This window comes from Canis lupus, chromosome X (assembly GCF_011100685.1).
Source record: "Canis lupus familiaris isolate Mischka breed German Shepherd chromosome X, alternate assembly UU_Cfam_GSD_1.0, whole genome shotgun sequence".
NCBI classification, from domain to species: Eukaryota; Metazoa; Chordata; class Mammalia; order Carnivora; family Canidae; genus Canis; species Canis lupus.
This window is the reverse complement of record NC_049260.1, coordinates 117,794,051-117,821,061: the sequence shown is the minus strand read 5'-3', so window position 1 is coordinate 117,821,061 and position 27,011 is coordinate 117,794,051. Positions and strand designations below refer to the sequence as shown.

General features: G+C 44.7%; 1 protein-coding gene and 1 long non-coding RNA gene across 2 annotated transcripts in view; one reads left to right on the top strand and one right to left on the bottom strand.

Moving 5' to 3' along the window:
• Positions 1-14,034, bottom strand: part of AFF2 (AF4/FMR2 family member 2) — a 468,843-nt gene extending 454,809 nt beyond the window's left edge. Inside the window, exon 1 of the mRNA XM_038588490.1 lies at positions 13,931-14,034. Within this exon, the coding sequence (XP_038444418.1) occupies positions 13,931-13,977 (47 nt within the window). The 5' untranslated portion in view covers positions 13,978-14,034. The remainder of the gene's footprint in view (positions 1-13,930) is intronic.
• Positions 14,035-19,841: 5,807 nt separating this feature from the next.
• Positions 19,842-26,788, top strand: LOC119868242. The gene is made up of 2 exons (XR_005386028.1): positions 19,842-20,350; positions 26,038-26,788. It is a non-coding gene; the product is annotated as an uncharacterized LOC119868242 (long non-coding RNA).
• Positions 26,789-27,011: the final 223 nt, after the last annotated feature.

Sequence of the window (27,011 nt, the reverse complement as noted above, 5' to 3'; positions counted from 1 at the left end):
CAGGTCTCGGCCCAGAAATTGGGTAGTGGGTGACATGGTAAGGCTCAGAGGGATATACCCCCCTGGAGCAACCACTACCCCATTCATGGGCCAAGGGAAACACTTCCCAACCCCAGGGCTAAGGGTAAAGGCATGACCAGAGATGGTGGGCTGGAATGTGGCACCTAGGCAAAGTTTGGTGGTCTCTTGCTTTTTAACTTGTTTTAGTGAATTTTAGTGATTTGTGTTCTTTCATTAAATGTCCTTTATAATAATGCATATTCCAGGCCTGAAAACGTAACCCACCTCAAATTGGTTACCAACCAAAACTGAAATGTGTCAGCTCATCACCTATTAAGTGGGACAACATCTAAAACCTTCCATCTGCCTTACTGTAGCTGTGGTAGTTCTTTTTTCTAAAAGATTTTATTTATTTGAGAGATAGAGAACATGAGCTAGGGGAGAGGCAGAGGGAGAGGGAGAAGCAGACTCCCTGCTAAGCATGGAGCCTGATGCAGGGCTCTATCCCAGGACCCGGGGATCAGGACCTGAGCCAAAGGCAGATGTTTAACTGCCTGAGCCACCCAGGCGACCCCAGATGTGGTAGTTCTTAATACTACACCCAAGTTAGAAGGACTTCCACACACATCATAGGCTGGGCAAGGGCTATACTGTCCATTCTCATCTAATGACATATGAAGCAGGAGACGTAAGGATCCCACTCTCCCTCCAAACGTTTAGGATAGGCATAAACTACGAGGCCAGATGTAATCCTGTGCTAAATCAGATTATGAAAAGCAGACAAAATCACAACTTTATTCAATGTGTCATTTATCCCGGGTGACTAATGCATTATTTGTATGAAGTTAAAATTGAGCCTTGAGAAACTATGAAATAAATCAAATGCTCCACTTTATGTAATTTTAACAGACAGATCCCATTAGGATTCTACTATGCATAGCTGTTGGTTAAAATCATTGACCAGTATCCTTATAGATTAATCAACTGAGGTAATACTAGTTTGGCTGTCATCATTTGCTACTAATCTACATTTAGAATTCACTTTAGCTTTTTACACCTCTTGAAACAGGGTTATCAAATTTCTATTTTTTTGCTGAAAATACACGAATAACTGCAATTGTTTACAAAACCTTGAATGGTAGAAGTGTGCCAGTCATGTCAATTTTCAATGGCATTAGAGTGTGCACTGGCATTTAGTGTAATTTCTGAGTAAAATACTAATCAAAATCCTAAAGCAATGGGCTTCATCATTCTAGATGGGGACTACTACTATTCGGTCTGAATATATACGCACCGTTATAGAACTTCAAAAGTGACTGGTCAAAATGTCTAACTGTAGCAAGAGGGATATAGTTTATATTTAACTTTTTTCAAAAGATTTTTATTTATTTATTCATGAGAGACACACACAGAGAGAGAGAGAGAGGCAGAGACACAGGTAGAGGGAGAAGCAGGCTCCATGTAGGGAGCCTGACGTGGGACTCGATTCCGGGTCTCCAGGATCGCGCCCTGGGCCAAAGGCAGGCGCTAAACCACTGCGCCACCCGGGCTGCCCTATATTTAACTTTTTTTTAAAAGTCTATTGTGGAAAAAAAAAAAAAGAGGTCTATTGTGGGGGCGTCTGGGGAATGCAGTCAGTTGAGCATCTGACTCTTGCTTTTTGGCTCAGGTTGTGATCTCAGGGTGGTAGGATCAAGCCCCATGTCCAACTCTGTGCTGAGCGCTGAGCACAGACTCTGCTTGAGTCTCTCTCTCCCTCTCCCTCTGCCCCTCCCCCCTGCACTCTTCTCTCCAAAATAAATAAGCAGATCTTTAAAAAAAAAGGTCCATTATAGCTCTTGAACTTCTCCTGGATCTTTGCTACTCAGGAATGTTTCGTTTCTGATTATGTGACCTAACGTATTAAAGACCTGTAAGTACCTACAGTCCCTCCTCCCACTATGTATCTTAATATCTGATTAATTGAACTACTTGGCTGTTTTATCTGGATTAAAATGTCCCAGATTTTTCTATTACCTTTTATCTGTCTGTCTTCCTTAATGTCCATTGTGTCACCTTTAATTTTGCACTAAGAAAACAGTAAACAGATGTTTAGAGGTTCTTTTCCAAGACTATTTTTAATACTTTGAAGTTTCCCATTAGAATATTTTTTTAGGTTTTAACTCCAATGACTTAAATATAGTGTCCTGTTAGTTTCAGGTGTGCAATGCAGTAATTCAACATTTCCATACATTGGCTGGTGCTCAGCACAAGTGCCCTCCTTCATCCTCATCACCTATTTGCCCCATCCTGTCACCCCACTTCCCCTCTGATGACCATCAGTGTGTTCTCTGTAGTTAAGAGGCTGTTTCTTAATTTCTCTCTCTCTCTCTCTCTCTCTCTCTCTCTCTCTCTCTTTTCCCTTTGCTTTTCTGTTTTGTTTCTTAAATTCCATGTGAGTGAGATCCTATGGTATTTGCCTTCCTCTGACTGCCTATTTCACTTAGCATGATATTCTCTAGCGGCATCCATGTCACTGCAAATGGCAAAATTTTGTTCTTTTTCATGGCTAAGTAATATTCCATCTTCTTTATCCATTCATCAGTTGATGGATACTTGGAAATGACACCTATTTGATAAAAGGCTAGTATCTAGATTATATAAAAAATGAAACTCAACACCATAAATATAAATAATCCAATTTTAAAAAATGGACAGAAGACACGAGCAGATATTCTTCCAAAGAAGACACACAGATGGCCAAAGGACACAAGAAAAGATGCTCCTCATCACCCATCAAACTCTATGATGTCCGGCTCAGACATAGCTGATTCTAATTCTGTGAAGGCAGGGGTAAAACACCTCTTTTGGCGTGCGTGTTCAATGAGGTCTTGTGCGTAAAGCATGTGACATGATGCTCTGCAAATGCTGGGTCTCATACCTCGACTAGCAAACCATTTCACAAAACATATGGAACCTTTTCTGCACATCCTTGGGACAAAACTGAAATCTTAATCCTCCAGAGGCTTAAATAGAAAATGTGTTCAGTCTAAAAATATATGTTAGGAAAACCCAAATCCTAGGTTAGCCATCAAAGCAGAAACTATTTTTTTAAAGAAGAAAGACAAAACAAACAAACAAGGCATCTGGCTCACAGGAGAAAATGCTATAAAAGTGTGGAGAAAAATACTCCGCAAAAGTTGAAGGTGTGTTCTTCCCCCGACACTCACACTTAGTACTAGTCAAAAGCCTCAAAAAAAATTGTCTCATCCAGTGATGACAATAAACTAAGACATCTTTTTTTTAAGTTGCCACAATTACCATCACAGCATTACCATAGATACTAAATGTAGGCATAAATTGGAGGGGGTGGGGGAATGCTGTATGTAAAAAATCTAAAATCACAAACCTGGTAAGCTTAGTTAGGGCTATCAGGGAGCCCTAATAAAGAATTCCCCACAGGATTCCTGGCAAGCAAGATGCACATATAGAGCATTTAATTGACAGCATGTTAATAAGCATGCTATTTCAAGAATATATCTATTGAAGGCAAGGCAACACACCCACCTGTACCTACCTGTCTGACCACCGTGATTCTTTTTTTTTTTTTTAAGTTTAAAGTTTTTTTTTTTATTGGTGTTCAATTTACTAACATACAGAATAACCCCCAGTGCCCGTCACCCATTCACTCCCACCCCCCGCCCTCCTCCCCTTCCAACACCCCTAGTTCGTTTCCCAGAGTTAGCAGTCTTTACGTTCTGTCTCCCTTTCTGATATTTCCCACACATTTCTTCCCCCTTCCCTTGATTCTAACTCTTCTCTTTAGACCTCATTCTTGCACATCTCTGAACTCTCTGTGCACAAACGTGACCACACAAAGCATGAAGCAGGTTACCATAGATCCATCCATTTATTCAGTTAGCAAAAATCACTGAGCACCCACTGTGTGCCAGGCAAGGTTGTGAGCACTGCCGAAGCACTAGTGAATATAACTAAACAAAACAAAACACCCATCCCCAGGGAGCTCCTGTTGTTGTCAAGTTTGAATTAACTCAAAGTTTACACATCATTGCGGTCCCCTGCCATACACCTAATCTGTTGTTTACATCCAAGAGGAGAGAATCTTGCGGTCTCTTGCTGTAGATACCAGGCCAGCTACATCTCCGATTTTTCTATTGTCTCAAACCCAGCCTGATTTGTAATACCAAAGCTGGGTGACAAAGACCTCATCAACCCAATCCACTGCGGTGCCCCACAACATGCTTGCCACTTGCCTAACATCTCCCTTGGGGTATCCTCTCGGGTTAGCAAAGAAGCTGAGGATTCAGGTGGCCTATGTGTTCATTTCAGCTCTGCAATATACTACCTGTGTGACCTTGGGCGAGTCACTGAACCCGTATTTCTCAGTCTCCTCACCTTGTATAACTGGGAAATCAGATAACACAAACCAGCCTGTCCCATTGGAAATGTTAGCTCTGCTTATTATTTTCACTTTATTCTTACTATGGCTTCCCACCTACACCTCATATTTTGAGACCTAACACAGTGCCTGAATGAATCCAATAAATGAATAATGCTGCACTCTGAATGGATCAGACACTAGGAATACAGAAATAAAAGATGTATTCCCATCCCTCAGGACAGTTCAGGTACATCACAAGTCATGTTCAAGGTGATACGGCAGCACCGAGGAGGGGAGTCTAACACGACAGGGCAGGAGTTTGTTGGGCAAAGGAGGCAGGGGGATGACAGCCAGTGGCTTCCCAGAGACCAAGCTAAGATTTGACAGATGAGATAGCCAGACAAAGAATTATTTGGTGGCCAAACAACTAATCATAAACACAGATATAAACCCTAATTAAATGGTGCCAAGGCACTAACTCACTCTTTAGGGAAAGGAAATACAAAAGTCAAAATCTTGGTACCCACCTTCCAGAAAAATGAGTTAATTCTTCGTTTAAAAAAAGAAGAAAAACAAAAGAAGAAATATATTTGGGTACATCTCAAGAGCCACAACATACACTTCTTTTGAAAATAGCTATTTTGGGGGCACTTGGGTGGTTCAGTTGGTTAAGTGTCTGCCTTCAGCTTGGGTCATGATCTCAGGGTCCTGGGATGGAGCCCCACATCTGCTTCTCCCTCTCCCTCTGCTTCAGCCCCACAGCCTGCTTCTCCCTCTCCCTCTGCCCCTCCTCTTGCTTGTGTGCGCTTGCTCTCCCCCCCCAAATAAATAAGTAAATAAATCTTTTTTAAAGGAAAGAAAATAGCTATTTTGTCAGCAATTGTACCAATTTACAAGCATTTGTTTCAACTGATTCAGGAAAACAAATTTTCATTTGGTATTTATTTGAAGAATGTTTGTGCAAATAATTCCATAATTCATAGAGTCAAGATAGTTGTCAAGAGTTCTGTGGTCGCCCCCCAGCAAATGGTGGTCAGTGTTAATGAGAACACTCCATCCACATGGTGAAACATAACTGTGGTAATGATGTCACAAGTGTGAGCTACTGTCAAACCAGAGAACTCAAGGGGCTAGGGTCATTGTTTACTATCGAGTGTTGGCTACTCCTGGCCCTCTAAACAATCTAGATTTCTGGCTTTCCATTACACTCTGGACTGTGTGGATGGTACTCAAAGAGTTTCACTCAATAAGGACCACTTCTTTGACTCTAGTTCACATTCTCGCTCTCTCGGAATTCCTATTTTACTTATATCCATGACACGCTATTTCCCTAAATCTAGTTCTACATTGTGCTGTCAATTCAGTGGGGCCAGAGGTCAGCTTGGTATTCCTTTCACCTCCCCCAGAAAGTGGCCACCTCACAAAGTGCTGAGCACAGAGCAGGTACACAGTAAAAAGAGTTCTTTCCTAAAAAAAAAAAAAGAAAAAAAAAATGAAGAGTTCTTGAGACAGTTGACAAACACTGAACGAGGGCACCGGCTCCCGACCCAGCTGTGTCACTTACTGATCGTGTGTCCTTGGGCAAGCCAATTTCCTCATCCTGGGCCTCAGTCTCCCGATCTGTATAATGAGAAGGCTGGACCACACGATTCTGAAGCACCCTCCAGTCCTTAAGCACCAGGTTGGAGGGATTGATTAATTTCTAAACACCAGAGCCAAGCCTTTTGCCAGCAAATAAATAATGGCTAATTGATGAGACCTCTCCATGATTCCATGGCACTTCATCAGAAACATCCATCATGCTGGAATTTAATTTAGTTACTGTGGCTGTGCCGACCTGGCACGAAAACAACCAGTCCCTTTGGAAAATTAATTTGTTTAAAAAATTAGTTGACTGACATCCTGGAAGGAGAAGTAAAGCCTCTGTGATTGCATTTTTCATTGTTCACCAGATAGCTTGGTCCTCGTGTACATATTGCCACAGTCAGAAGGTTAAACTGACTTCGTAACATGCTTCTTCTGGCTGGCTGGTCTGATCAAACCATGCTAGAGACCCCCAGACCAAGCAGACATCAGACTCCTATGAAACTTCTTCTTCCAATGATTGTTAAAGCAGACACTGCAATTGCAGTATTACTACCAGATAAGTGGAGTTTTACTTTTTATTAATGTAGAAAGAAAGAAACCATTTCAATGCTATTTCCAGGAGATATGCTGCCTATAGAACACAAAATTCGGACTCCAGGCATATAGTTTAATCAAGGCCACCAAGTGAACCAGTATCTGCTACTGAGATCTGGTTTCCACTGAGGATCATAGACAATACAGAGAACTCTATTTGGAAATGCAACAAAACTTATTTGGAAATGCAACAAAATGAATCATTCTTCATAGGACAGAGGTAATGAGTTTTTTTCTTATCCTTTTTTTTTTTTTTTACCAAAGGGAACATTGAAAAAATAAACAGATGAGTGATTTTGAGTTGGTAATGAAAGCCAAACCTGTTTCCTTAGCTTACTTCCCAATGTGTGGCTTTTAAACCTTCCTATACCAGCACATGCCTCTTGAAGAACCAAATCAAAAATTACTTTAAATCACTGGCTGATTTTCTTTTTCAAATGAAGCAAAATGCACAGGTATATAAAAAAAATGGCATTCCATAAACCGAGCAATCCATAATCAAAATCAGATTCTCGCTGTAGTGCTATTGTCAGCCCTGCTTAAATCATGCCATTTTATTTAAGCCCTCAGATAATTTTTCTCAGCTCAGTAAGTAGGTGGATGTTAGCAGCTAAGGTCATCGAAAAGATTTACTTTAAAATAAATTCAACAATTCAGAGCATCGCCCTCTCTGCAGCGTAAAGTGTGCCTTGCTTTGAACATGCATATAAAATTTCATTAAAGTGCAACATAAAAGTTTTACATTAGAGGAACCTAGTGCTGGACCTTTGTTTAACAGTCATGATAATTTATGGCGTGGATCTGCTACAGTTAAGTAGAAAAACAGCCTTCCCGTGATGAAATACAAGTCATGAAGGCTGAAACTCAAGGAAAGCTGGAGGAATCCCAACCTCCACCATTCAATTCCTTCAGATTTTTGTCACACATTCTTCTTTAACGTTCTCCGTACGGATTGAGACACAATTCTAGTCCGTTAGCTCCCGTGTCCTATGCCTTAAAAGTTGGCTTTCTCAGTTCTATGGGTATCTTGGAATTCACAGGAATTTTTTTTTAAATCACACCAATAAATAACATGAGTTCTGATTTTGCCTCGTCCTCTCAAGCTTCTTTTTGTAACCGTTTTTCTTTCTCATTACATTCGCAAGAGAGGCCAGACTGGCTAGGAGCCCTTCAAAAACATTACAGACAATTAAAACACTATCAAAGAGGCAGAGGGCCAGTACTATCACCAGGATTTACTGAGCAACTATCTTTGAAAGATACAAGCATTTGCATAGGACCCTCCGAGCTGACGGGCTCCAACATCAATCAACAGATGTTTATTGAGCACCTGTAATGGGAAAGGCACTGTGCTAGATGATGCAAGAGGGTGATACACCATTCCCTAGGAAGCAGTGTGGATATTTAAACATAAACGACTTAATGCAATAGCAGTAACGCAGTGAAAGAGCAATGAACACAAATCCTAAGACCATCCACTTACTGTGTAAACTTAGGCAAGGCATTTAACCTCTCTGAACTTCAGTTTTCTCATCTATAAAATGCAGCTAACAATATTGGTCTTGACAAACCCAAAAGGTTATCGTGAGGATCAAATCAAAGGACTTAGGTGACTAAGCTTTGGAAAGAAATGTCATCCAATCTCCGATTCCCAGTTTTGGGGCTCCAAAACAACCAAATATACCATGGTCTTCTTTACGTGCAAGTGTCAAATCTTCAAACTGAAGGCATTCAAATGTAAATGGACAGTTCCCAAGGACTTGAGTTCTGCCTCTTTATATATATATAAAATCTGCCTTTCACATGTTTTCATTAAAGGGGCATCCACCAAAGAAGTGCTAAGAGATTATATCAGTACATGAACTGTTCTTTTTTGTATTTAAAAGAAAAAAGTAGACTTTCATGGCTAGTCAATTACATGCTAATTCCACAGATTTTTTTTTAACACAAGTATGATATACACAATCCAATCCATTGGTTTCAGTGACAGCTAAATGCTCAGAATCCTGCAATAACAATAAATAACAGGCAATGAGGTTTCAGGGAGAGGTACCTGACCTGGAAATTAGGAGATGTAGATTTCTGACCTAGTTCTACCACTAACCAGGTTGCGTGAACTTAAGTGAATCAAACAACCTCTCTAGGGCTGTTTGCTCATCTGTAAAATGGGAATACCACCTGCATATCCTATTTTACAAGGACCAAATGAGGTGACACACGGGAAAGGATTCCACATGTCGAAAAGGCTCACACAAAACGTCAGTTGTCCGTGGTGCAGGCTCTGGGGGTCAACTCCATCTAAGGTAGAACCTGGACTGCATCACCAAGTAGCTGGTGATTCCATCACTTCATCTGTAAAATAGAGATCATAACAGGTCCTATCGCATAAAGATGTGTGAAGGATAAAGTGAGATTGACTATTTAAAGCACTCGGTGATGCCTGGGGCACAGAGTAAATACTCAAATAATAGTAGCAACAATGACGATGCATTCTAATATGCACAGGTGAAACACACACAGATTCATACACACACACACACACACACACACACACACACTTCAAAAGGTTTCCTTGAGTTGTGGTTTCAAGTTCTTTAACCAGCAACACATTTCTTTCCATTAACAGTAAACAAGTTTTTTTTCATTTTTCTTTATCCCACAACAATCAGAAAAAGAAAGACAAAATTAAAAGTGAAAAATGTTATCACTGTACCAGTTGTTTTGTCTACATGACAGGCTAATCAAGTATCCGGCAGTTTTGCTTTCTGAGGTAGGAACTACAAGCTCACAGGGCTACAGCTTCTAGACGGTTCCAGAGATGGCCATTTTATTGGACCTTTATGATTCTGAAATTACGTAAAATGCGTACAAATTTTGCACGCAAGAAATAGTCTTAGCTAAGAATAATGGGCATGAAATAAAGGTTCGGCACATTAAAGTCATTTCTATTCAACAATAATTAGCATGTTTAAATACAATATAATTTTTATCCATCTACAAAATGCTTAAATGTTTGGAATCTCGTTTATGTCTATAATGACAGATTCATTTTTGAGGCAGTCATTTTCAATCTTGATTTGTATATTTTAAAGTTGTTAAATGCTTGACTGAATCATTAGCAAAACAATTCATGTATCATTAAACTGATTTCTAACATGAGATAATTTTCTTTCTTGCCCAATAGATGGGCCTTTTTAAGATTTACAGAAATAGCTTTTATTCTTGGGGTGGGGGGTTGGGGGGGTGTTGGGGGGGAGACCTTATCACATCAGCTAATTTCACGGCCTCAAGTCTAGCCTCCCCATACCCAACCCCCAATGGGTGGCTGAATGAATGCTCCAGCACACTGGAGAATGCAGATTGTACTAGCAAAGAAAACAGACCACAGACTGCCTCCCTTTTAATGGAAGACAAACAGAGGGGAAGGGGGAAAGATAAATGGCTGCAGGTAGAGAATGAGAAATCCTGGCAACCTGTGGGCCTTAATCAAAACACGGACCTGCCCTGCCGCCTGCACATTCCTACCACCCCAAGGCAAGGACAGGATGGGTTCTCCCCCCACCCCCTTCCCACCTTCCCATCTATAAACAGGTCTGTTCCCCTCTTGCGCAGGATGCCAGCCACAGAGGCCTCGCAGGACCTGTGCACCCGGAGCTGGCGGTGGCGGCCAGGCTGCTGCAGTGCACGGGCCATGCCCGGCTGCATCTGAAACAGTTCACTTTTGTCTGGAAAGGCAGGGTCTCCCCCTCCCCCGTGAGGTTGAGGAAAACTGGGGGAAGCAGGGGCTGCTGGGGCAGGCCCCCCCGGGGGGGCCTGCCTCCCCCCACCCCCAGGAGAAGAAGCCTGGTGTGCACATGGCCCCTTCCCAGCCTTGACAGCCCCTTGCAGACCTTTGAACTTTCTATTTATATAACAGTTTAGTGAGTTTAAGTTTCTTCCTGTATAACTGCCCGTGTGCAAGCTCGCCTCTAATTAGGCTACTTGTGAGACATCACTGAAAACTACAAGCAATTGCTGCCGGCCTTCGCCGCGAGAAGTCAGCCACCGTCACAACTGCCTCACCACAATTTTCACTAGACTTTTTCACAGTTTGAGTTTGCTGCCATGGTGGTTTTCTTTTCATTTCTGATGTTTAAGAATGTGTCCCTTTCTGTATCTGTCTGTCCTTCTTTCTTTCTTTCTTTTTAATTAATGAAAAGAAGAGAAGCATCCCCACAAAGGACCTTGGCCTGTCACAAAGCAATAGCCGATCAATATGGGGGGGGGGGAGGTGGTGCTCACCGGACTGACAGGCTGTACGCTTTGTAGGCTCTCTGCTTTTGCTTTTTATACCCTCTTAAATAGGAATTAATGACATCCCCACTGCTGGTAAACAAGCCTAAATCTAGCCACAAGATCTCCAGACACCTCAAGAATTCATTTACCGAGTTACTAGAGGCAAATCTATGCAATGATTAAAACAGCTCCATTTCATTTTTTTCTTTACCTTTTTTTCATTTTTTTGTGACAGCAATGGTGTCTTTGGTGCACACAGACAAGATTTCTGCACCTTCCTCCTCTTTCACAGAATGGTTCATATTAAATTCATACTCAGGTGAACATTGCTCATTCATCCATGAATCTTAAAGAACTTGTGCTTTGGCCCTTTCGTCGAGTCCAGAGCATGACCCATTAAGATACTTGTGCAGTTTGTGCAGGGGTCTGTTCCTTTAGGCACTGAGCGTGCCCAGACCCAGCACAGAAGCACACTGCAGCGTCATTCATGCCCCATCCTTCCCATTTGCATTCATCCTGACAAATGTGTGTTTATAAATGGGCATGTACTTTTTGTTTACTGTAGTCAAGTGTTTGCAAATAACACATATGCCTGTGTATGTAAAGTCTTCCTTCATTAAGTCTAGGTAAATGAGTTTGTTTTTGCGCTGGCCTGATGCATTTGTTGTCAGACGTCTAGGGTTGCGGGAGAGACAGCTCAGAGTTTTCTGTTCCACAAGTGAATGTTGAGAAAAGATCCAATGTAAATGAGACCCTTCACTTGGCTGGCGCCTTTTTCCTCCTTGGACCTCCTGGGGGGGGGGGAATGGATGCCAGCACTCTAAGCAGCTACTTACTCCCCAGGAGGGGAAGTGAACATGTAATGAACATGTAATTGGCATGCTCTAGATGTCCACAGAGTTTGGAAAGGGACAGATTTCCATTCAAGGCACTATCAAGCTTTTGAGCTCATCCACTATTGTCACATTTATGTTCCCCTTTTTTTCCGGGGGGGGGTCAAAACTGATGCACAAACTTCATTACAAATGTTTAGAGATTCATAAGGAAGTTTGCCCCTCACAATCAAACAGTAAGAAGGAGAATTTTCCCTGGAACCTGTGCACAGGGGGAAAAGGCCAGCTTATTTATGCAGATGTGTTACATTAATTCATCCGTATTTCACATAATATCTACAGAGTGTCCAAGTCTGCACGTTTCTTAACTGATGGGGCATAGTTACAGAACTGGAGGAGAAAAGGTTTTGAATTTTCCTTTGTAAGGGAAAAAATAGCCCTCCAAGGGGGGGGGGGGGAACCTGTCTTTCTGAAAAAAGAAATCAAAAGAGCCCATCTACATTAAATATGCAACTGCATGTGTCTAAGATTCAATTGAAATTAAAACCATATAAGAAACACATTTTTAAAAACCTAATACCTTGGATATGTTTGACATTTGAACTACACCCACGAAATCAATTATAACAATGTCTGTTAAATTAATGATGTTACCCACACCATATATTAGGCAAATTGTATGCAAATAGTAATGCTGTGGTTATCAGTTGTCTGCAAAATAAATTAGTGAAGCAGAGTAAAGGCTGTGTGCAGGAGCATAATATTTAATTGAGGAGTAATTTTATTGTGATCTTTACTTTTAAATAACAGCATGGTTATTAAAAATTGTAACATAATGTTTTTCTGCAGGGCTGATAAAACCCTGCATGGTATCAAAAATGCCTTACAGATTAATACTGATACAGCGTAATTTGTGGCTTCAAGGATTTACCCGGAATTGCTATAAAATAAAATGTATTTAAGTTCTGATTATCTTGGATTTGCAACTAAGGGAGTCACGATTGGTATAATGAAGCTATTGGCTAAGAGTATGACCCTTTTCTAAAGAAGGAAATTGCCTAAAATATCACATCAGCAAGGGAAATCCTTGTAAAAATACACAGTATTCATAGCCAACGGCTGCTAGCAGTTTAACATTGCAGAAGATTTCGCACAATCGGTCGCTATTGTGGATTACCCTAACTACATTTAAAAAGGCAATAACCAAGAATGCAATTCTAAATCGGTGCAGCCGCATCCTCCCCCCCACCCCCGTCTCATTCCACGGGCTGTGGGGGGGGGGGGCGATTGATATGTTAAAATATTGTGACGGATTAACAATAATAACGCATGTGGCAGAAGATGGAGTTTTTTAAGAAGTTAATAGATATGTATATCACTATTTATGCACACGCGCGCGCACAGCATGCAGTGAGTAACAACTTTCCGGCTCCCCAATCACCTTTGCACCATCTTTCAAAACGCTCTCAGAGACAAGTTTACGGTATTTTGGGTAAAGCTGACTAAATCTTGGAATCCGAGCTGGGTGCCCATTACAGAAATCTGCGGCCGCCTCCCAGTGGGGGCGGATAGGGGTCCAGCCGGCAATCAAATATGCACAGACGTCCGAGCAGCCGACTTCGGGGGGCCAACTTCAAAACCCCTCAGGCTAGAAAGGCAACGCCGAAGTCGGCCCGGACCCGGGGACCCCCGCTTGGTGGCCCCCGAAGCCACTAGGCGCCCGAGAGCGGGGAACTTGGGCTGAGCGAGTGGCAGGGAAGGTGTGCGCGCGGCGCGGGGACGGAGGTGGCGGCGGCGGGGGAGGTGGCCGCAGAGGAAGCGGAGGGAGGCCGGCGGCACCTTACCGCCGACTGTCCCCGCGGCTGGACACCTGGAAAGTTGAGGCACTGGGGACGGGCAGGATCCGGTGCGCCGGGGGACCGGCCGGGGCTAGCGGTGCGCGGAGAAAATCCCCGCGGAGGTCGTGCGGCTAACCCCCCGGGCGGCACGGGTTCCGATTTGGGCCAGACGCAACTCTTTGGACTTGGAGTGCCAAGCGACGCTGTGGGGACCCGCATCCCACCCTGTGCCCGCACCTCCCCCCCCCCGCCCGGGCACCCGACCGAGGAGTCGCGGCGGCGGGGCCAGAGGTGGCTGAGATCAAGTGGGAGGGCGTCTGGGGCGCCCCCACCACAGCCCGGGCTCCTCTTAACAAAGGCGAAAAGCCCAGCCCCAGCCGGGGGACCTGCGTAGCACGGAGAAGGCAAAATTCAACACCTACCACTGCTGCTCCAAGTCCCAGTCCCTGAAAAAGTCGAATAGATCCATAGCGGCCGGGCGGCGGCGGCGGCAGGCGGGCGTCCGTCCCTGCTCGCGGCGGGTCGGCGCGGCTTTCGGCGCGGCTCGCTCGCTGCTCTCGGCGGCCCGGCTCTCCGGCCCTCCCGCCCGGCTAAAAGTGCCCAGGCCGCATCGGCGGCGGCGGCGGGCGCCGGGGGTGCCGGGTCCTGCGCTCCGGAGCGGCGGCGGCGGCGGCGGCACGGGGCGAGGAAGTGCCCGGCCGCCCGCTCGGGTCCGCTCGCTCGGCAGCTGCCCGCGCGCCCAGCGCCCCGACGCTGCGGCTGCAGGCGCTGGGGGCTCGGGCCGGCGGGGCCGCCCGCCTGGCGGGCTGCGGGCCGGCGGCGGCGGCGGCGGCGGCGGGGGCGGCCGGGGCGGCAGCGGCAGCGGCGCGGCGCGGCGCGGCAGCCGAGGCGGCAGCGGCGGCGGCGGCAGCGGCGGCTGCACAGGCGGCGGCGGCGGCGGCGGCGGCGGCGGCGGCGGCGGCGGCCGCGGCAGCATCACACACTTACACACTCACAGGGGGCGGAGCCTGGGCAGCCCGAAGCCGCGACATGGAGCCGGCACGTTATCGGCCCCGGATCTGGCAGGGGCTCGCCGCTCCCGCCTGCGCGGCCCGGGACCCCCCTCTGTCAAAATCAGCTGCCGAGAGCGGCTGCAGAGCTGGGGACCCGGGCCCGAGCCCGAGGGGCAGCTGCGGGGATGCGGACGGGGGACTCAGGACACAGGCCCCGAGAAAGGGACCCCCCCTCTCTGAACCCCCGCCCATTCCCACCACGCGAGTTACTGGTGGGAACCAGAAAAGGGCACACAAACTGCTGCGTGGATCGGGGTCGACCCCGCCCCCACCCCCCACTGCCCGGGGGACTCTCCTCCGGCTCCCGAGCACCGAAGCAAACTTTGGCGGGCCCGAGCATCCCTCGGGCCCGCAGCACAGAGCACGCGGGGCCGGAAAGGAGAAGGCGGTCACCTTCACCGTCCCCGCGGCGCCGCGTGCCCGCACCCAGGCCGGCCATCCGTGCCGCAGTGTCGTGCCGGGCTGCGGGGTGCGGCGCGCACCTAGTAGGTCCGCGCGCTCGGGGCCCCGGATTCCGTGGGCTGCTCGGGTAGGCGGCAGCCACTGCCCCTGTGAGAACCACGGGTACGTGATTAGGAGGCTGGGAAAGTCGGTTGCGCTATCACCTTTCCCCGCACAGCCGCCACGTGCCCGGGGGGCAAACGACTTCTGCTCTTTCCTCCTCCCGCAAACGGAGAGCCACCGGGTGTGTGCCCACTAGCCCACCGGCCGGCTGCCTGTCTCACTCCTGGCCGGAGAATCTGTCCCCACGTGCAGCTTCACCCCTCTCTTCAGCCGCCAGTGGTGCTCCAGGACTGAGTGCAGCCCTTTAGCCAATGCCCTCGGGTAAGGCTTCCTGGCCTTCGAAGGCAGTCGGGGTGTGGGAGAAGGGAGTAGGGGTGTCGGAAGGGGCGGGACCCGGCTCTGCGTTTCAGCTGCGCTCGTGCTCTAGAGTCCCAGACATCTCCCTTGCCTTCTTCATGTTCCTCTGCAGAGGAAATCGTATTGGCGCCTTATTGAAATCCTAAGGCTGGGACTCCTAGGAAGAGCAGTAGACTGAGAATTGACAGAGCAGGGTGCCAGTTCTGATCCTATCAGTGACTCTCTGTGTGACTCTCAGCAAAGTTTCTTCCCAGGGGCTCACTTTCTTCATCCCTAAGAATAGAGACTTGATCCAGCTGCCATCTGGCTCTTGCCATCCTGGCCATTCTCTTTCTGTTTGAATATGTTTCTCTAAGACTATCTCATATTCTCCAAATCATCCAAATGGCTTCGCTTTATTCTCCTCTCCGCCCCCCCACCCCGGAAGAAACAGAGGCACTGAGACTGGGTACTTTGCTCAAGATACGACATTTCTCCTAAAGGGGAAACTGGACTGGAACCTCGAATCAGGGAAGCCACAGCTTCAAGTAGGTAGAAGGTACCACAGCTTCAAGAAGTGGCTGCCTTCAGAATCTGAGCTTGAAGGGGCCCAGAGTTTCAATTCTTGTGCAATCTCAGTGTGAGAAAAAAAAAACCACATCACTGACATACAGAAACAGGGGGCTAAGATATGGCTACTCTAGCACCCAGTGAGGCTTTGCTCAAATGTTTATGTATTTTGCATAAAAAAAAACAAGTTCTTCACAAATACTGGCTGACTGAGTGCAAACCGACCAAGGAGCAACCAGAGGAAGACTACATTTCAGATTGCCTTACCAGTTTGGCTTCTTGTAAACTCCTCTGCTCAAAGCCTCCATCACAAAAAAGCTATTGGCAAAATTGGTGCAGGGGATTTTCAAATGATTTCGGTGGCTTCTTTATTCCTGGGAGTTCCAGCCCTCGCCTGGGAACCCTTGAGGTGGCAGGGGCTGCCCTGCTCAGATTTGTGGCCCCCAACCTTTGTGCCCTCCGTAAACGATTCTCAAATTGGATTTGATTGCTAATAATGATTGTTGCCAGGGCTAGTGCTTGATCTGCTAGAAAATCCTTAGAGAGAAACCAGAACATCCACAATTAACATTTAAATGTGGTGATTATGGTCACTTTGTATTCACTTTTCTCACCAGATTGTATCGATTGTGGAAAGACAAGAAAAATTATGTGCTGGGTAAATAAATTTCCAACAGAAATAAAGCTGCTCCTTTAAGAATTCCAGACCCCCATCACCCCACTGGTGCACTTTCTTCCCAATCAGCGGGAAGACCAAGCAGAAGCAGAAGGAGCCAGCAAGAGGCAGCACTCGGAACAGAAGTGCCTGCGGGAAGGAGAGAAGAGACAAGTGGTGCCTGCTGCTGCTTCCGAAAAGGGGCAGGGGCTTTCTCTTCCCAAGATCAAAACCAGGAGGGAAGGCTGGGCTGGGCAGAAGGAGCTCGCACTCCCAGCCACCCTCCTGGAACAGGGAGGCCGCTGAGACAGGCAGCATCAAAGGGGCCAGGCTGTCCCTGAGGCCAGCCAGCCTGCCAGGCCCTGCACTCGCTCACTGTCAGCATCAGCTCCCACACAGGGTAGCAGCTTTGCCTTCTCCCTTCCTCCTCCTCCTCCTCCTCCTCCTCCTCCTCCTCCTCCTCCTCCTCCTCCTCCCCCCTCACCCCAGCTCAGGCTCTGATGGGGCCCCAGAGCCTTAGAACTCAGCCCCTTAGAGGACCTTCAGATATGCCTCAGAGCCAAGCTTCCTCCAGTGCGCTTAGCAGCAGCTCCGAAAAGGGAAAGCGGGTTGCAGGGAGGGCAGGAGCAAGAGAAAGGAAATAAGGCTGTCTTGGATCAGAGCCAAGTGCTGCTGTCCTACTGGCAGCTCAGACATCCAGTCCCTCGGGTCACGTTGCTTCCCTCTGTCCGGTTCCACTCCTCGGGCACCTCGGCTAAGGTGGAAGATTCCTCTGGGCCAGGCTGTTCTGGCTTTGCCTGGAAAAGCCCCTCTCTGGTCTGGCCACACAGCTCTGAGTTCAGCCCAACTTCCAGAAGCTGAATCCCCTCTCCTTTGGCCTTCCTCGCTCTGTTGGCTTCTCCCATTCTCTCTCTCCCATTCTCTCTGACCCAGTCGGGGGAGGGGGTGGGGGGCTCCACACCTGACCAATCCCCCCCATATCCAAAAACCCTGACCCAAAGAACCTCCTGGGAGGACCACTGGCCCCAGAGAACAGAATCACAACGAAGAAGAGGCTAGATGGGTCTTTTATCTCTTGAGGCAAAACCAGAAATCATTTTCTAAGAGGCTTGATTGTATGGAAATGCTGATTCTCAGACTTTCTAAAGTGAGATTTTGACTTGAATTACTTCTAAAGGAGTTTAATTTGGAGTCTCCAGGTACTAATCTTCATTTCAAAGAACTTGAAATCTTCCATTCTTGCAGTTGTAGTAAAGGCACTATCACACAGGTTCTGGTAGATAGTGTCTAAAATTAAGATTAATTTAGGAAAGTTTCACTGTGAATGTCAGTTCCAAGAAATGAACAAATCGACAGCGTGTGATACATGTGTCATCCTGTCACACCTCAGATTTCTGCTTAAAATATGAAGCATTTCTCTCTGACCCACTGTGCAGTCAGGCTGCGTTACTCTCTAGGAAGAAATTCTGGTCAAGGTAACAGCTCACCTGCGGAAACAAGCATGCTTGGAAGGGTTCCATGGGCTCCATTTTGGGACGCACCAACTTCTACTACTGTGGCTCTTCCTCTGGCAGAGCAGCCTGGTGCTGTCATGAGTTTGGAATGAATTGACCCGTGTGACTCTGAATTCAAGGCAGTTCTCACACACAGGTGAAAGAACCAGGGGCCCCTGGGTGGCTCAGTGGTTGAGCATCTGCCTTTGGTTCAGGTCATGATCTTGCGGTCCTGGGATCAAGTCCTGTATCGGGCTCCCCGCAGGAGCCTGCTTATCCCTCTGCCTGTGTTTCTGCCTCCCTCTCTGTGTCTCTCATGAATAAATAAATGAAATCTTGAAAGAAAGAAAGAAAGAAAGAAAGAAAGAAAGAAAGAAAGAAAGAAAGAAAGAAAGAAAGAAAGAAAGAAAGAAAGAAAGAAAGAAAGAAAGAAAGAAAGAAAGAAAGAAAAGAAAGAGAAAAGAATCCAGAATATCCATCCTTGTTCTGTGTCAGTGCCCCCAGAAACTGTAAGCCTCTTGAGGGAAGGGCCTAGGTCTGTGTCATCAAAGCCTAGCACAGGATCTGCTGTGTACCAAGTCTTCCAGGGCCTGCCGGACCAGTCTCCATGAAGGTGGCAATCCCAGGAGATGAACTGAAATTACATCAAGGCAATTCTCTGAACCTCTCGTTCTACCACTTTGTACTTTGGGTCTCAATCATATATCACAGTGGAAAGTCTCTTCTCTTGGGCTTTCTGACTATTGTAGACAAAGACCCCATTTCAGAGATCTTCCAAAGTCCCCGGCTCCGGGCTTCCGTTGAGTCCTAAATATCACCTACCACCAAACTTCATATCAGTCACTGCCTGTTTAGATGTACAGTATTGATGATGGTGTTTTATGATTTTATATGGCACATTCCTATGACTTCTTGGACATATTTAGCATAAGAAAAAAGAGATTATGTCAACTGAGCCTTTATTATGTACCAGGAGCTCTGCTAAGCATTTTTTTAAAAATATTTTATCGATTTATTTGACAGAGTGAGTGTGCACAAGCAGGGCTGAACAAGAAGCCCCATGTGGGACTTGATCCCAGGACCTTGAGATCATGACCTGAGCTGAAGGCAGACGCTGAACCGACTGAGCCGCCCAGGTCACCTGCGCCAAGCATTTTATGTACATTATTTCATTTACTCCTCACCATGATTCTCTGAGGTAGGCGCTACTATCATATGTTATCTTGCAAGAGGAAACCGAGGCTCTCAGAGGCCGAGGACTTGCCCAGAGTCACAGAGCATTTAGTTTGTTTGCTGCCAAAGCTCAGGGACTCATCCTTGCTGCCTGGCACCCTCCATTCTGCACCCACAAAGGGTTTCCTCTCACTGTGGCTGTGGGGAAGGCGACAAGGAAGGGACCATTATCTCGGTTTGACAGTTGAGGGAACACGTTAAATGACTTTGCCAAGATTATACAATGGGACCACTGAGCGATGAAAGCTAAGACAAGGTCATCTAGGCTGTGAATCCAGCATGTGCTCTCCTTCCCACCTTACTGTTTACAGTCCCAGGGCCACTCCCAGGAACTCTAAGATTCTGGGACTTTGGGACTGCAGTGGCATCAGTTAACTGTTGGATTAAAAAAAAAATTCTCATGGTGCAATTTCCCCCATCTCAACTGTGGCTGAAGTGGGGGAAGGCAGTTGGCTGAGCCATGCCCTCATATTAAAGAAAGTCAGTCAGGCAACAGGAAGCAAGAAGATGGTGGAGTAATTCTTGCTTCATCACTTAAGGAGACTCAGATGGGTCTTTTTCCTGGAGATTAGAAATCTAGGTTGAAGATAGTGTTTAGGCTGACTGTGGGGGAGTGCCTGGTGGCTGGCTCTGAGATGTCACTGGGGAATCCTCTCCTGCATCTGTGGACTCCACTGTCTTGTCTATAAATTAAGGGGGTTGGAAACACTCCAGCCCTGACATTCTAGGGCTCCTTGATTTGAAGTCCCTTTATACAACACCCTCCGCCCACCCTCCATCCATGGCCAACTGCAGATTGGTAATTTGTAATGATGAGAGAGGTAAAGTGAAGAGTCACCTTGATTACCCAGATCCATCATCTCCGTTCCTGGTCCGGTGGTTGAAAAATCTGCTTCCTGGAGCTCAGAGCCCTGTCCCTGGGCTGCTCTCATAGCATTGCCAAGAGTCTTTTCCCAGAGCCCACTCTGCAAGGCTGAAGGGCTGAATTCCAGAGGGAAGGTAAGCATTTTCCCGGTGGTCAGAGAGAGGGAACCTAATGTCTCTGAAACTGTTTTGTAAATGGTAAAAAGCCGCATATAGATACGTGCTCTCTTCATCCCTAGGGTTGCTGTCTCAGAGGCTTCTCCATCAGGCGAGATCAGCGGTGCTGACTACACTGGTTGTGTTTGTAGGGATTGCCTTTGTATTTTTGTTTTGTTTTGTATTTGTTTCTATTTGGCAAAGGGACACACATGCCGTGGGTGCCTGAGTCCGGCTAATAAGCTGTAAGTCAAAATAATATTAAGAAATAGAAATTTCTTTTTACTTGGTAACCGTTTTTTGGAAAGGGTTCAGCTTATTGATTTTCATAATCAAACATTTAAGAGTTTTAAATCAGTGAGTTTGTTTAAGGTTTCCTGGTTCTTAGCATCATGTGAAACCTTTATTTTTCTATTTCTATTTTTATTTTTCTATTAAGTTGCTAACAATCAAATCCTTAGCAGTGGCATTAGAAGACATGAAATGACTGCCTACAGTAAATTTAAGCTGCTCTGCCTTTCTATTTTCAGGAAGTAAAATGCACTGATAAGTCCCTCCTCCTTTGAAGTACTCTCTCCTTTCTTTCAGCTTTATTGAGGTATAACTGAGAAATTAAAATGTATATATTTAAGATATACAAAAGGATGGTTTGATATTCATGTATATCGTAACATGATTATCCCAATCAAGCTAATTAACACACAGGTCACCTCATATAGTAACCGTGTGTGTGTGTGTGTGTGTGTGTGTGTGTGTGTGTGTGTGTTGAGAACACTTAAGATCTATTCTCTTAGCAAATTTCAAGTATACAGTTCAGTATCATTAATGGTATCAGTACCATTAGTTCTGTATGCTAGATCCCTATATATCAGCCAAACATTAGATCCCAGAACTCATTCATCCTTTAACTGAAAGTCCAGAATGAGCATCAGAGGTACAATTAGTGCATTTGTTCTATGGGGGGAGGGAGGCACCTGTCCCTTGCTCTTTTTCACAGCACTTGGGCCAGATAGGGATGATGGGCCACAGTCAGCTGGACTGGAGCAGATGCGTGGCTGAGAAGACTTTCTACCACTCTCCCAACAGCCTGACTTAGGCTTTCCTTTCCTAAACCTACAACCACCTCAATGAGTCAGACCCCTCTGGATCTACTGCCAACGATAATGGGAGATGGCCCTGCCCGTCTCTACCCAGTGCTCTACTTTGCTCTGCTAAAAGGGATCCAATTAAAAGGTGTCTTCCAGTCCAAAGCTCCTTCTTCTGAGAGACTACAGCCAGGAAGAGGGCCACATCCCTTCCCCAGCACTTCAGGGTGTCATCCTGGAGCCTCAGTAGCCTTTCCTTATGTCACCTCCCCAGATCTTGTGACCTTACTTATTAGGCCATGATGAGGGGTTTTTTTGTTTTGTTTTGTTTTGTTTTTGTACTTAAATTTGAATTTATCAGCAGGATAATGCCCCCAAGATTGCCTTTTTCTTTCCTGTCAGCACTTAGTTTTATAGATCATAGAATCATAGAATATCAGAGATGCCTGGGTGGCTCAGCAGTTAAGTGTCTGCCTTTGGCTCTAGGTGCAATCCCAAAGTCCTGGGATTAAGTCCCACATCGGGCTCTCAAATAAATAAAATCTTTAAAAAAAAGAATCATAGGACATCAGCACCACTGGGAGTCTTATTGATTATATCTAGCCCAACAGGGGCCCGGGTTGCTCACCAAGATCACAAAGCTAGTTCTATCAGAGTCAGAACCATAACCATGTGTCCTAAGCCTCTGCAGAATGCCTAAATCCTGCAGTCCTGAAATCTCAAGCTGTTGCATCTTGCACCATTTGTAATGACATCATAAAACACTTGTTCTTTGACCTATTAAGCAAAGTCTTTTCCTTTGGAGAAAAATTGCAAATTTCCATCCAATAGTCTGTAATAGAATCTTCAAGGTGGTTGGTTGTTTTGAGGATTGGTGGTCTCTAGTCAATAACTGTCAACAAGTGTTCATTAAGTTCCCAAAGATCCCAAGTTAGGTAGACACTTTGCCCCATAGCACTGCTTGAAGAGAGAAAACACAGCTCTTCTTAGAAAACACATGCAATTTACCTTATTTAAAGCAGGCCTTCCTGGAAAGAATTATACTGACTCTGGACTATAAGGTACCAAAATAGTTCTCAATTAAAGAATAAAACCAAAAACAAAGCCACGGGCTCTGGAAAGGGAAATGCGCTGACTATACTTTCATTTCCCATTAATCTTATTAGTAATGTGTGTTTTCTCCAATGTGGTATCCTTTCCTAGTATATGTGGGTTATGGAAATCCCGCCAATATAGGACCTACATGCTACCTGGTATTTTCCTTCCATTTTCATGTACCACTGTTTTGGCTAGAGTATCTGCCTTTGACCTAAAGCACATTTTTAATGAGTGAGGTTTTTGTTTTTTTCAGAGCCATTAGCCTGTATTAATAGGCTTCCATGTAGCCAGTTAGAACCTATGCATAGCACTCATCAAAGTGTAGTTCCTTTAAGTTTCCTGATAGCATAACAATAAAAACTTTCTGCAAGAATTCTGGTTATAGTTAACATTTTCTAAGGCTGAAGAGGCATTAGGACAGTTTATAGGGACAAGTCCCCAATCTCAATAAGACCTGAAGATAATCACAAAATAAGGAACAAACATCTCATGGTGAGTCCATTAATCAAGGACCTCTGAGAATGTGGCTAACACTATGCAAACTATTATAATATATAAACAGGGGCATTCTATACAAAGCAGGGGATAATTTATAAAACTTTTAAAAGTTTTTTTAGAGTTCCCAGGTGCCAAACAGTGTGCCTCCCAGCAAAACAAAACTATGCGGGTGCCATTACATGACATTCTGAACCATATAAATATGTCCTATATAACCTTTGAGGTATCAACATGTAAATCTCAATGTCAATGTTGATACATAGACATACAGAATTTTTGAAAATTGCTAAAAAGCCTCATAAAAATTTTTAATGAAAATATTCTTCTTGGGGCAGTCCCAGTGGCTCAGTGGTTTAGCGCCGCCTTCAGCCCAGGGTGTGATCCTGAAGACCTGGGATCGAGTCCCACATCGGGCTCCCTGCATGGAGACTGCTTCTCCCTCTGCCTGTGTCTCTGCCTCTCTCTCTCTCTCTCTCTGTGTCTCTCATGAATAAATAAATAAAATCCTTTAAAAAAATAAAATATTCTTCTCATAGAATGTTAGAGCTTGAAGAACCCTGGGGGATGGTGGATCGGTTATGGCATTTTGCGGCTAATGAAAAAGACCAGGGAGGGAAAATGAGCAGAACACAGTTTGAAAGTTTTATAAGGAACAGAGTCAAGCTTCTAACCCATGTCTCCCGCATCAAGCTCAGTGCCTGTTCCTCTCCATCACATGGTTCTCTGCAAAACTTGCCAATAGTTGGCATCATTTAGAAAGAGCAACAAGTCAGTTCTCCCAATGAAATAGCCCAAACTCGAGGAGGTATAGAGGCACTCCAGTTATGTTTACAAAAGGCTTGTAATATTCCAAAAAATAAAAATAAAAAAAGGTTGTGTTCAGAATGTAAAAGTTATGTCACACAATTATATAAACAGTGTGGCCCTGAGAAACACAAAACAGGTGCATTGGAAGCAGACTGGAAGCAAATGCATCAAAAAGTATATAGTAGTCTCTGGGGGAAGATGAGGGAGTGAGATTTGGGTGATTTTTTTTTCCTTCACTTTTCTGTGCTTTCCAGAAATTTTTGTAATGCCCCTGTATTACCTTTTAATTGTAAAAATTAAACTTTCATATCAAAAAGTTTGTGCACAGATTGGACTAGGGTCTCTGCAGAAGCCCCAGGGCCAATCTCCCCTGGGGACCAAGCCCCTGCCTTTGTTTCTGTAAGAGATGTACATCGGTAGTGATCTCCTCAGTGAGATATATTCCTCAGAAGGGGTGAAAAGGACAATTGATTTCGAGAGGATTCCATCAAAGGAAATTGAATGGAGTGAGGGAAGACAACAGCCAAGTCCTTGTCATGGCCGATTCAAACTGTTTCAGGCTCCATGTATTTATACTAACATCCAAAAAGGAATTCAGCAAGGATTCCTCAAAGAACCACGATGGCAGCTCAAGGCAGCAAACAGAAACTATTCAAGTGCAGGATTTTAAGCCCCTTTATCCCTGTGACACCTTAAAATTGGGTGTTGCTCCAGGTCGTTGTGGTACTTCCGGAGGGGCGGGGAAGGTTCCATTTTTTAAAGTTTATTGTTATGTCTATGCTTTATTTTCTGTTCTCCCCATCAGAACAACAGCTTCAGAAGGGGAGGTGTATCTGTCTGTCTTTTTGTTTTTTACTTTTTACTTACAAATGATTTTAGACATACAGAACAGTTACAAAAGTAGTACAAAGAGTTGCCATATACTCCTCACCCAGCTCCCCCTAATGTTAACAACTTACAGAGGCCTACTAAAATGATCAAAACCAGGAAAGGAAAATTGGTACAATACTAGTAACTAAACTACAGAAATCATTCAAATGTCACCCCTTTCCACCCAATCTCATTTTTTTTTTCCTGTTCAAGAATCCAATCTGGAATCCCATGTTGCATTTAGATGCCCTGTCACTTTAGTCTCCTCCAATCTGTGATGATTTCTCAGTCTTTCCTTGATGTTAATGACCTTGATCCTTTTGATGAGCACAGGCTTGTTATTTTGAGAATGTCCTTCAATTTGAGTTTGTCTGCTGTTTTCTCATGATTAGATTGAGGTCATGCAATTCTGGTAAAAATATCAAAGATGTAATACTGCACCCTCCTCAGTGTATTATATCATGGGGTTCATGGTGCTAACGTGTTATCTCTGGTGATGTTAACCTTGATCACCCAGTTAAAGTGTCTGCTGGGTTTCTCCACTATAAAGTAATGACTTTGCCCATCATAATTAATAAAGACCTTGGGGAAGACACTTTGAGACTGTGGAAATAATCTTTCTCCACAAATTTTTGCCCATCATTTTTAATATCCATCAATGGATGGTGCTGCAACAATTATTGTGAAGTTTTAATGGTGATTTTTCTATTTTCCTCTTTCCTTCTTCATTTATCAATTGGCATCATTCTCTAAGGAAGAGCTGCCCCCATTTATTGAATTATTTATATCACCATGGACTCATGTACACTTATTATCTTTTATAAGTTATAATCGAATACTATCATTATTTTGTTTCCTTCACAGACTGTACCATATTTGGCCATTGGAAGCTCATTTAGTTTGAAATCTGTTTTCCTATTGACATGCACCCACTGTTTTGAGCAATTTTTTATTTTTAGTTACCACAACATGTTCCACATTCATCTTGCATTTTCTTTGCTTCGGCTCTGGAATCAACTACTTCCTCAAGGGTCTCTGATTGCTTTTATGGGAGCAAGGGATTTAGAAACCAAGATCTGGGCACTGGGTGTATTCATTGCTAATAGGGGATCATTGCTCCTACATCTCTCAGCAGACAGATCTGGAAAGTGTATGCGTGTGTGTGCATGTGTGTGTACGTGTGTGAGTCTGTGTCTATGTGTTCATGTGTGCGAATTGTCTGTTCGTGTCTTTTACCCATTTATTATATTGGGTTCTTGGTTGTTTGTCCCTAAGTTTTTAAGAATTCTTCTTTTTTTTTTATGATAGTCACACACACAGAGAGAGAGAGGCAGAGACACAGGCAGAGGGAGAAGCAGGCTCCATGCACCAGGAGCCCAACGTGGGACTCCATCCCAGGTCTCCAGGATCGCGCCCTGGGCCAAAGGCAGGCGCCAAACCGCTGCGCCACCCAGGGATCCCTTAAGAATTCTTTATAGAGGAAGGGTATAAGCCTTCTTGTCTGTGGTGTATGTCACAAATATTTGTCTCCCATTTTGTCAGTTATCTTTGACTTTGTTTATAGTTCTTTGCCATGTATTTTTTAATTGTACATAGTCAAATTCATTGATTTTTTTTCTTTTATTGGCTCTGGACTTTGAGCTATAATTAGGAAGGCATCCCTTATATCAAAGTTAAGAGGAATTTGCCCACCAGTCTTCCAGTACTTGTATGGTTTCATTTTTGACATCTGGATCCCAATCCATTTGGAGTCTGTTTATGTCTTTTATGTGAACAAAAAAGGACATTTTTTTTTCAAATAACCTCCCAGTTTTCCCGGAAATTCTTATGAAAAATCCATCTTTATACTATCTTGACCCCAGTGATTAGAGATAACACTTTTGTCACATATTAAACTATTCTTTTCATCAATGTTTTATTTATGAATGGATAATAAATTTTGTCAAAAGGTTTTTCAACATCTATGGAGATAATTACATGATTTGTTTCCTTAGGTCTATTAATACACTGTATTAATGAACATCCTATTATTAAACCAACCTTACATGCCTGGAATAAATCTCATGTGGTCGTGGTGTATTATTTTCATAATATGGTATTGGATTCTGTTTGCTAATATTTTATCTAGTATTTTTGCATTGATATTTATGGGTGATGCTGTTCTCTAGTTTTGTTTCTTAATATTGCCTTCATTTCATTGAGTTACCCATGTTATACTTGCTTCCTGAAAGGAGTTAAAAAGTTTTCCTTTCTTTTCAATGCACAGGAAGAATTTACAGCAC